The sequence below is a fragment of the Hyposmocoma kahamanoa genome, unplaced genomic scaffold, assembly GCF_003589595.1.
Source record: "Hyposmocoma kahamanoa isolate Upper Pololo Valley unplaced genomic scaffold, ASM358959v1 92, whole genome shotgun sequence".
Taxonomy (NCBI): Eukaryota; Metazoa; Arthropoda; class Insecta; order Lepidoptera; family Cosmopterigidae; genus Hyposmocoma; species Hyposmocoma kahamanoa.
Window position 1 is genome coordinate 18,657,229 of NW_020654748.1, and position 12,320 is coordinate 18,669,548.

Consider the following 12,320-nt stretch of genomic DNA (forward strand, 5'->3'; position numbering starts at 1 on the left):
ATTTCTAGGTAATAATTTTTAAATCGAATACATTAATCTAGAAATATAATTGATAATAGATCGTGTAAATTGATATTTCATGTGATATTTTTAATGATCGCAATGGCGTTGGAATAAGGTGTATAAGATTTTATTAACTTTCTTTCATTAAAATGTATTTTTTAGAAGTTAAATGTAAACAATTTATTTTTAAAGATAGGAAAAAATTACATGCATTAAAAGCTTACATTATAAAGACTAGAGCTACATTAAATTGATGCAAACGTAGCTTTCACGTTAGTTCTTTGATCACGCAGTTGGTAAATTAATTTTAAAGAAATAATAATCTCAATACAGAGTACTAAAAACACCGACCTCAAAGTTCGTGGAATGACATTTATTTGCCACGTTTTATTGAAATCGGTTACCGGAAAGTGCTCAATACCGGATTCATCTCCAAGTTTGTCACTCTTAGAGGTGGAATATTTTCTTCAAATTTAAATAGGATCACTGATCACTCTTTCCAACAAAAAAGAATTATCACAATCGGTTCACAAATACCGGAGTTATCGCATACCGTACATACAAAAAAAACATAGAGTCGAATTGAGAACCTCCTCCTTTTTTAAGTCGGTTAAAAAAGGGCGCACTCCCTAGGTAGTCGTAGCTGAAGTCCTGAAGTTTTTGGCTTTGTAAATTTTCCACCAACTCAGTTAAGGAGCTAACCCCTTGAAACAAAGCCATTGTGTCTACCCTCGTGGCGTTTGATCCTAACGTCTTGGAACGCAGCGAGGAGGTCTGTCAGATGATGTCATTGAGGACTGCATGTCACAAACTGGGACCGCTGCTAAACTAGCAGGAAAGTCAGGAATTATTTAAATAAAACATTTAATAAAAAATCGAAATTTACAAGAAAACCGTTTTCAATAGGTACTTTACATATACCAATGACTTTTTTTATATCAACTCGTGGAGGTGCTGCTGGTGCTGGGGGCATTCTGGGAGATTGTAAATGTGTGTTGCCTGGATAGCAGTAATAGCCTCCGCAGCCTCGCAGCCTCCATTATTTAGTAAATTTAGCTATTCAAACGTTGAAAGTCCAGTTTATAGATATTTAATCGGTTTATTTATTTGGTTTTAACAAATATAATCTTTAAAATATAAACTGTATAAATATAGCAAGTAAACGATTCAAAAAGATAAATAATGGTCTGTACGCTACCGCGGTCGCGCAGACAGTGACGATGGTAAGAAACAAAATCAGAATGCGAAGTAAAATGGAACAATTTTAAATTTAAATATTAGTAGAAGAAGAAAAAACGATACGATACGAATGGAGAGAGGCGATACAAAAAGGTGGGATGACGGTATACGGAGGTCACACCGTCACAAACTGAACTAAATGGAACAAATTTACATATACATTTTTCAAAAGGTTATAATTTCGTTTATAAAAAAAATAATTCTGAAATAAAGATACTGGGTTCCCTGTCGCTCGACCAAGCGAAATGAACCCTATTAGTACGGGAAAAATTTGTATTCGAGTGAGGTAGTATCGATCCTAGTAGTAAGAAAAGACTGGATTTAATAAAAAGAACTTTAGTTATTTATTTTTTATATCATTACAGAGCAAATAGCATTTTGAATCTACTTATACAATAAATGATACAGAATTGAATTTAAGTCTGAGTTAACATAGTCGGTCAGTTGTTCACGCATTTCATTGACTTAATAAAAAGTCAATGACGCATTTCCAATTTATACAGTATTTTAAAGAATAAATCCAACCTAATGCGACTTTTTCCCATTATATTCAATATTTAAAATCTCTTTCCCTTTAACCTCTAATTATTTCTTACTTCTTCTAGCCTTATAAGTCCTGAAATAGAAATTAAGAAATAGAAAGAAGAACGATCCAATGCTGAACACGCAGAAGTAATGGAAAAACGCTGGCAGCGGACACGGTGTTAGCTTCTGTTGGTAGTAAAGGTCTGATATAACGAGGATGAATTGGATCTGAAAAGAAACGTTATAAGTTCATAACGGGTAGTATAAATAGCAGTAAAAGCTATACAGATAGCGTACAAAGAAAGATACAGAGTGCTACACTAACAAGATCAACCCCTGAAGGTGAAACCGCATGTGCTGCGTTCGACTAGATCGAAATTGTAAAATAATAGTTGGAATAAGTCGGAATTTAGTCCTAGCTATCTGTACAAACAGCCTGCAGTCGTTATAATTAATCCGACTGCGATGTAACCTCGACCTCTTTCATCGTCATCCCACCTTTTCATCACCCTTTTCTCTGGTTCTTGGCCACTTTTTGAAATTTTGAATCGTTCTCTAATTATTTTTCTTCGTCATTCTTACGTTGCATCGTTCCTTCGCCAGTCCTCATAAAATTCTCGAAGATGAAATACGTGTGTTTCAATCATGTAAACCTATATACGACTTACCTACTTACTACATACGAATACAGGCTCTTTTGGGGTACGTGTATTTATATTCATCCATAAGCACATGCGTATGTAATTTAAGTTAAGTCTTTTTTGTTACTGTTTCCCCTTCTCCTTTCCTTACCTTTTCTTTCTACCTCTAGAATAAAAACCTTGCAATAAAGTTATATGGACCGAACCTTCTCTTGTTTCGCTCAGGCTAGGCTACAAGCTAAATGGGTCACTGTCATGGATATTTGTCATCCAAATATGCGTAGGCTGTATAACAAACCCTTATCATCATCTAATATCATCTGTCTCAGTATCTCACTTTATAACTTGGAAAGCCATCATTAATTATGAATCGCTAACGCTCGGGCACCTACACCATACTACAGCTAGGTCGTTCCCCATGATACGACCCAAATTACATTGTGTCTTCAGTAATAATCTGCACATAACAGAACGAAAAATAACCGTCGACTATTTGTACATCTTTCAAGTTCACTTGCAGTTGCACCGAGTATATTTAAACAACTTTCAAATTGCAGTTGAACAGCTGTTATGCAGTTGCATTGCCGTCGAGGTACAGCCTGCCTGAGTACATCCTTAAACGTTGCAAGGAGAGTACGTATATAAGGCATATTACATAAAGTATCGACATTACTTGATTGTTAGCGCTCTGTATTCAAACTCACGAGAAATAAAACTGAATTTATACAGGGTTATATAAAATACTAAACCTCGCAGAACTGTATTACTAACATTAGCAGCAGTAGAGCTCTTTGTGAAAGAGTTCATCCAGGGAAGTAATGTCAGCATTACTGCGTTCCGGTTTTAAAGGGTAAGGGTGCTGGTGAAATTATTGACACAAGGGACTTGTCAACTTATGTCTCAGGTTGACGGGCGCAGTGGCAGTGCCCTTCAGATCTTTGCGATATAAAGCTCTGAGTTGCACTGCAACTGTTATGGGCAGGCGCGTAACTTACCAACAGGCGCACGACTCGTTAGTCCCGTCACATGATATTATAAAAAAAAATCATAAGAAACAACTTATGCTGCATAATTTTTTTACAAATTAGATAACATTATATAAAACAGATACAAAAGTTGGCGAAATATTACATGCACCGATTCGTCTTATCGCTTCATCTTTACAATACAATAGGATAAAAGAGTGTGAGGTAACGCACGTGCCGTCTGTATAGTGCAAACAACTAGTTTAAACACTTTTACGTATTGGCAATTATTATCCGGTGGCGCAGTCAAGGTCATCAGCGGCCAACTGCAAAGTGTCCTTAAAAAACGCACTGGCACTTAATTCTAAGCTTGATAATCTTCAGGGCGCCTGTACACCCTAAGAAATTCGACGTATCTGCTACAGAATAGATGAGAATGGTCTTGTACACGACAAGAACTTGGTCGGATCTAGCTACGAAAACATGTCGAGTTTGTTGCAGACGAGAAAATGAGGAGTATGTACACGATACGAATGCTTTCGGACAAACATGTGTAGGGTGAAATGTGTTCGTGCATTACGAATCTACCAGGTAGCTGTCGTTTTACTACCGACTGTGGGAAGAAATATGTTGCTGACTACCAATCAACACCCGTCCACGCGCAAAACCTTCGTTTACTGATAATGCACCTCACTCCATCAACATAGAAAAGTGGCAGAGCGCATCGTGTCAGAGGCAGTGTATAGAAACGACACAATTTCTTGCATAGACCTGGCGACACATTTTCTTAGCGTGGACACGCGGCCTTATGCAAAAGTAAATTTGTTGAATTGGTAAGAATCGTCAGCCGGTATTTTACTACTAATTTGCTCAAATTGTAAATTATTACACGTATGAATACGTGACGTGATTCGTCGAAGGAGAGGTCGAAAATTTACAGAACTCTTCAAATATAAGTTTCGAGCCCATTATACTCTAGGGTCTAAATCTGTCTTTAGAGAAATAAGAATAAGAAAAATAATATGTATCATAATCAGATACTTGGTGCCACGGCATATAATTCCTTATTACATACCAGTGCCTGTGTCATGAGTATACTATAGAGGCAATGTCTGCTAAAACTCGCCTCGTGTAAACGCTCCAACAGTTGCGTGTATAATTTCATATTCAGAAACACTTATAGTTAATGTTAAAATGTTCACATTAATTGGCATAATATATACAATTCTAAAAACCTACCAATTGAACTTTGGTCAAATGTTTTTTCCACCATACAAACTTCTGATATTCCGGTCCCAACGAAGATATGCCATAATACGCATACATTAACACATGGACAAAGCTATTTAATAACCCAACAACAACAAAATGGTCAGTGGGATGATACATCAAGTGTAACCACGTCCATGAAACCATAGCTGTGTGGTGGTAGAGGTGGAGGAAGGTTATCTGATTGTCCTTTTTGCGGAGAACGAAGAATACTGTATCCAGTAGATCCAGGTGTTTGGCGTAGAAATATGGATAGATTTCGTTTATTACCTGAAATAAAAAACCAAATTGTGTTTTTATGACAATTTCAAATTGTGTAATTTTCATTTAACAACCGTTCACATATACTGTCATACTTCATACTTTTTTGTTAGCGGAAAATGTCAGTGGGAGGATTTTTGGGACTATTATAGGTAAAAGCAACAATAGGTTTCGTAAGTAATGAAAATTTTTATACTACTTAACTCTACTTACTGACAAAGTATAATGATAATACTTACGCCTTGTAGATCTTCTCCTTTAGGACATCTCGTAGTTATTACTCCGTTTCTAAGCATATACCTTGTATACTGTCAAAAAACAACATTTATTCATTAGAGCAGAAATAAGACTGGTAAATGAAACAAAGACATTGCTGTATTTAGACAATAACAAAGTGTTACAGAATACTATCTACGATACTGAACTACGCATGCAGTAAACAGTGCAAGCGCTAATTTTTAACTGGTATCAAAAAAGGGTTTCAATTCGACTGTATTTTTTGTGTGTAAGTTACGCGATTTTGATGATTATTCTTTGTTGGAAAGAGAGTACCTCAATATTTTAGTCCCATTTAAATTTGAAGAAAGTATTCTACCTCTAAAGGTGCGTCTACGCTAAACGAGCCGAGCACAAGCGGAACCGCTCTGCTCCTCGTCGTTCGCGGCGTCAAGTGTGGACCTACAATGAGCCTCTAACGATCACTGTCCTCGAACGTAGCTTTCCGCAGTATGCACGCCACTCGTGGCATACATGGACGATTTAGCTAATGCAGCTGCAGCGATTATTATAGTAAGCAGTAAAAAAGCTAGAGGGCCAAGACGATTGGATTATTTTGATACAATTCATTAATTGCAAACAAACTTCTTCTGACCACGTGTCCATGATGTCGGCTCGAGGGAACCGTCTATCACTAAGCACGTCCACAAGCGCACTGAGTTTGTCAAAAAACCGACAATTGGCGGAGCGTACTTGAGCACGAGCCGAACGATCGGCGCGCGCTCTTTCGAAGCTCGTAGGCCACTCCACACTACACGAATTCGTGCTCGACTAGTGTCGGCTCGTGCTCGGCTCGTAAGCGTAGTCGCACCTTAAGGGTCGCAAACTAGGGGACGAATCCGGTTTCATGCTTCCGGTAACCGATTTCAATAAAATTTCGATATTCCTTAACAATATTACGTTAAAAGAAGATGGCTGCTTTATTTAAGATAAAGTTTCGCTTGCTCTGCTTGTCGCGGCATACTTAGTTAAAAATCTATATAAAAATCTGTATAAAGGCAGCGGCATCGATACTTGTTGGTGTTAGTAACTAGGTACGTCTAACAGCTTAATTGCTACCGCCACTGTACAAGGCGTAGTGATTTCGACAAACTTATTTCTTTTAAGTAGAAGAAAAGTTACACACTCAAAGACAACGTAAAATCCTTTTAGAGTTCATTGAGATTGTTAAACACGGTTGTTGCTGATGCAGGTATTTTACACATCACCGGATGATTTTATGTACATATTCAAAAAAAACGCGAAACATGTACATGCTTACTGAATCTATCTACATGAAAAAGCTTTCCATTTTCTTTGGTATTGTAATAAAATGTTATTTTTATGATTTTGTGACATTCATTAACAAAAAAATTTATCTACATGGAAACGATCAGTCTGCCTTAATCGTTCTGAAATTTTATCAAAGTTATATTTTAAAAAACAATCGAGCTGCTTTTTCGGCTTACAGTCTGTTTCTGGAAGATTTGTAAATTACTCCAGCGTGCCTTTTAGGTCCTGTGGCTCGAACATCCGCAATGAATATCAGCTTCGATTAATGCGGATGCGAATATTTTAATTTAGGCTTATTATCCGCGGATGTGGATGCTGATATCCGCGGATGCGGATGCTGATATCTACGGATGCAGACGCTGATATCTGCATCAACCCAGGTTCTTAGCTATGTTAGATGAATATCTGGTCAGCTGTTTAAAGTACATTAGCTCTTTTCTCAGTTGATCTAGGGATCTCCGCCGTAGAATGTATGTTTATTTCATTTTTACTTGTCCGATCGACTTCAAATTTGGTATCTATGGACATTCAATGACGCTGATGCTGCAACCAGGGCAGTTTGCTGACACTCAACTTCTAAACGACTTTTTTTTATAACATCAAGTGACGGTACGAACAACAACATTTGGAAACAGTAATAAACGCGTTTACATACGCGTTTATTATAGTATATACAAGACGAACAAGTCGTGCGCCTGATGGTAAGCAACACGCCTGTCCATAACAGTTACAGTGCTTTAAACTCACTCAGAGCACTCAGAGCACTCAGAGCTTTAAACTTCAAAGGTCAGAGGGGCACTACCACTGCGCCCGTCACCCTGAGACATAAGTTGACAAGTCCCATGTGCCTGTAATTTCACTAGCACCCTTACCCTTCAAAACCGGCACACAATAATCATGACATTACTGCTTGGCGGCAGAAATAGGTTAAATTAATTTCGACGAATTGTTAGCTTATATATAGTGACTTCATAGTGCACTGTTATTGTACTCGGACTTTCAGAAGTGCACTGTTATCGGGGCTCTTTTAATATTAACTGAATATTATTTTATTGTAACTCTGGCAGTATGTCGAGTTCTTAGGTTTTCGCGATTGTTGCACATAGGAAATGAAACTATTTTTCCGGATTTAAATCGCGTATATTTGTTTTTTCAAACCAACGTCGGTTTGTTTGAAAAAACAAATATACGCGATTTAAATCCGGAAAAATAGTTTCATTTCCTATGTGGCAAAATGGCTAATAATCTTCTGGCGAAAAAAACGCCTAATAAAATTCAAACAGTAATATCACATACTCACAAGAAAGACAGCGTATAAAGAAAACGCGACTTGAAATCCGTTGTAGACTTGTAATACTCTATTTAATTTGTATGGTTCTCTGTTCTTCATGTAAAGAGGCAGAATCTTGAAAACTACTATAAGGTACGTCGCTAATACAAGCGCAAGCCCTGAGAGAGTTTCGCTGAGAGTCCATGTGGATATCGTGTCTGAAACTAGAATGTTAAGTGATTAATTATTGAGTCCCATTTGGTACGGTCAACGATCTCAGTAGCGCAACGGTTTATACAGTGGGCGCTGGATGATGAGGTCCTGGGTTCGAGTCCCGGTAGAACCAATTTAGGAAATGAACTTTTCTTAATTGGTTCTAGTCTGGGTATTGTGGGAAGCGCCCCAGAGTAAAATCCGTTCACAGCATCGTACTCATATTACAGGGCGTTTCTTAACAATCAGCACAATATTATTAAAAAAAATTACAAATTTATTTTTTATTAAAAAAAAGCACCAAGTTTAAACTTTGTTTATATGTGCATACAAACGGAACTTTAAAAAAAAGTTAACAATCGGTTACCAAAAAGTACGCGAAACCGAATCAATCCCCTAGTTTGCCACCCTTGCAGGTAGAATATCTTCTTCAAATTTAAATGGGACCAATACTGTAGTACCCTCTGTCCAAGAAAAAAAGAATCATCAAAATCGGTTTTCAAATGCCTACACAACATACAAACAAACAAAAATACAGCCGAATTGAGAATCTTCTCCTTGAAATCGGCTAATAAAGAGTTGTCTGATGATGCAAAATCAGAGGTTTGGTCAGAATCACCTTCCTCATCATTTGTCCGAAAGAAAGTCTGTCTAATTTCAAATTTCTGTCGGTCTAAGCAGTCGACTTAGTGGCCAGTCATTCTGTGTACTGGTAATCCAAGGACACAACATGTTATTTCAATAAACAAATTTTATTACGGTCTTGCATTTTATTTCTATAATACTTATTTAGGTTGTAGCCTAGCCTTTAAGAAATGAGAATGCAGAAGGCTCGATCCACAAGATTTATTGTAAGAATTGATAAAAAAAGGTAAAAAAAGGCCGTAACAAATAACAAAATGACATAAATAAGGTACAGTTATTATAAAACACTTCGTTTAAAACTAAAGAACACAATACTCAATACTCACCACAAAAGTGCCTATATATCTAACTATATAATTTCATTTTAACATGTTAACGACGTGAAGTTTTAGAATAAAGAAATTCAGGTGATTTGTGAGTTATGAGCACGTGCCCCTGTTTCAATAATTTGATAGGAGTGACGATGAAACGAAGAAACGTAAGAATAGTGAAGAAAGGGGATTTGAAAACGATTCAAAATTTTAAAAATAAGACGTGGCCAGCTGTATTGGACAGTGGGTTAAAACCCAATCAGCCTGCCCGAACTTTACCAGACTTTTACCCGAAATGGCGGGTTTTAATCCAGTCCTGTCCGAAATCGTGGGCAGAAACGGCGAATACGGAATAATACCATAGTTATTACAAATTTCGATGTAAAAGATATAGACAAAAAAGAGGTCACTGCACACAACATACTCACCTTGCAATGCTGTAGATGCTCTACTACTAAGGATACTAATATCATTAAATTAGAACAAAACTCGATTTACAATAAAAATATAGTTTAAATAGTTTTACCCTTGATTTTGGGCATTAATGGGTTTTAACCGGGCATTAACAAAGTGCTGGGACAAAACCCAGGCACTTCCTTATCTCTGGTGGCCAGGTACCAGAAAGGAGAATGATAAAAAGGTGGGATGACGATGAAGAAGGCTAGCATCGTTACAAGACATCTATGTAAATTCGTTATACATACCCATTACGTTATTTTTTCGAATATCTTCAACAGTTTACTGTTATCTTGCACAATTTATATAATCGCAGGAGAAAACATCCACAGATGCACAACGAAAAATTTAGAAATCAATTTTAATGAAAACGCATGTCCAATCATTACAAACATAAAAGACAAAATGACTTGGTAAACAAATTTTATAATGATTTATTGTCACACTGTCTTGTCTTTGTATTCAAATGTTATTCCGATTACAAATCATTTGCATTAAAAATTACCTAAGAATAATATGTGAAGTATTTTTGTTTGTTTGAAACACTTACTACAATTTTATAAATGTATTTCATCTTGTTCTTTACTCACGTCAGCATTATTAGTTTAGAAAACGTAGACATATAGTAAACAATAAACAATCATTGCAAAAAAGGAAGCTTTATAATTATATTCGACAACGTTACGCGTAACTTAACTATGTAAGTACAATGATTAAAAAATTTGCACATTGTTGGCTTCTTGATTGTAAAATATTTATATAGTACATAATATAAACAGATTAGAACATAATAAGAGAGTTGCCAATAATAAACGTCGGTTGTTCACTCAGTTTTAGGGTCCACTGAAAATCAGCGTCACAGCCTTTTCTCGGTGTCCACATGACATCTACTTAGAACACAATAAATATAAATAATAATAAAAAAAGTCAACACCTTTTGCTTTATGGTCATTTCAGTACCGATTACTAAGATTTTATTTTAAATTAATTTTTTTGTTATTCTATTTTATTTTTGTTCTAATTTAGCTTTATCTTTTTTTTTAATTTCTTACTCTGTATTTTTGTGTGGTGGCATGTTGTAATAAATGGTTTCTATTCTATTCTATTTCTATTCCACTTAATATAAAAATTACTAAATGACGTACTTTGCTATAGATTAGTTCTGAACGAAGTTAAATAAAATAAGTAGTTTATATTTAGATTGACCTCATGTCAATGAAAGTAAAGTAAACGTATTTATAGTGCATAATGTCTTTATTTATTACGCATATAAGAACTCACAATCGCTTAGTAACCGACGAATATTGGTATTTCACTTGAGCGCCTGAACAATATTGATTACGTTATTTTCTATTCAAACCAAGTGCCAAGTTTGCTATATTATAAAAACAAGGCGTTTTTTTAATCTTCCCTTATAATCTGTTTACCGTACTTTGGGTGGTTTAGTCACAAAAAATAGCACAGTTATAAATAAATTCGTAACTAATTCATGGCATTTTTCTTATGTCTGGTAGATAACCGCACTTATAACGGCTTGTAATTTAATGGATACCTTACGAAGACAATAATTAATATTGTAATTTTTATAAATACAAATATACGTAGGTAAAAACAGTATTTTATCCCTCAAAACTAATTTACAGAATAAAAACACAGCTGTGTTGGCAGCTAATTTCTATTATTGAGCCAAAATAATCGGACATGTACCAAATGTTCGTAACATATAGGTACGAGTTCTTTCCAAAATCTGACCACACTCTACCTAAATAACATTCAAGTTTTATTATAATAAATTATTTATATATTAAATTAATTATAGTTTTAATCAAAGCGCTGTTGTAAAGTTTAGTCATTGTTTTCACTCATACAGGTTTCACCTTTTTGGTTATCGCGACTGCCGCTAGAGGCCGCGACTTGCTTATTCTGGAAATTATCACATTATATTAAAATTTAACATCTAATAATGCAATAGCAATAGTTACTAGTGAAAGTAACATTCAATTATAATTATTTTATTTGTCAATCATCAAACACTGAAAATATGTATTGCGATTTTAAGCAGCGATGCAAACGAGCGATTGCATCGCTACACTTGGGATTTATCACAGACCACATGTGGGATTTATCTATAATGATAAGCATCATTGCATGGATGCAATCGCGCGTTTGTATTGAAGCAGTCCCGCGTTTGCATCGACGCAATCGTCTATAAATCGCAAGTGTAGCCTATAAGTCGGCAAGTATAATCAATCGTCTAAATTTTGTGGTTACCAATTACGCTGCTAGATGTCACTGCTGGTCAAAAATAGTAGCAATGTAAATTCCGCAAATCTATTTGTGTGTTTTTCAGTTGGTTCGGACACCTCGAAAGGACGCCAGCTTAAGGGGCGGTGAAAAGGATTAACATGGAAGGTGAACATGGAACGTTTTAGTGGTCGACGACTGGTCGGTCGGAAGTGGAAAAAGACCTCCGTGCCCTGCACGCTGAGAACTGGAACGAGATCGCACAAGTTAGATCGCCGACACCCACTTCGGCAGGCTTATTACCGATCTTTAGCGACCAGTCGTTTTAGCAATAGTTGCACGATTATCGCTGTCAAAACATAAATTCGTATTACGGAACGAACAATTGCGACCAGTCGACTACAGCGCCTCCCGCGAGCAACTAATAAACTAAAACTGCATGAAAATGCTTTGACAGAAAGCGACCGGTTGCTTTTTCGTATTACCGAACCGTAATACCAACTTAGCAATCGCAACTGGTAGCAATCGCGTTGCTATTGTACAATTAACAACCGGTTGCTAAAGTTCGGTAATAAGCCTGCCGGACGCTAAGCCAGCGGAGTGTTTTTCAGCGGTCTAGCTCTTTAGATACATTTGAACGGATTTGTATCAATCCCTTTTTCACTGACCTCTACTAGTGACAGTTTTCACATGCAAACGCGTAAAAATTTGATATAGATAAGGTAGAGCT

At 36.3% G+C, this 12,320-nt stretch overlaps 1 protein-coding gene across 1 annotated transcript; it reads right to left on the reverse strand.

The window, feature by feature from the left end:
- Positions 1–1,588: 1,588 nt before the first annotated feature.
- LOC113236432 (elongation of very long chain fatty acids protein 4-like) lies at positions 1,589–9,613 on the reverse strand. Its single transcript, XM_026472488.1, has 5 exons — positions 9,595–9,613; positions 7,752–7,945; positions 5,143–5,211; positions 4,613–4,912; positions 1,589–1,995 (listed from the first exon to the last, which is right to left on the reverse strand). Exons 1-5 carry the CDS (start codon positions 9,596–9,598, stop codon positions 1,828–1,830), a joined length of 735 nt encoding a protein of 244 aa, XP_026328273.1. The 5' UTR covers positions 9,599–9,613; the 3' UTR covers positions 1,589–1,827.
- Between the last annotated feature and the right edge of the window lie 2,707 nt (positions 9,614–12,320).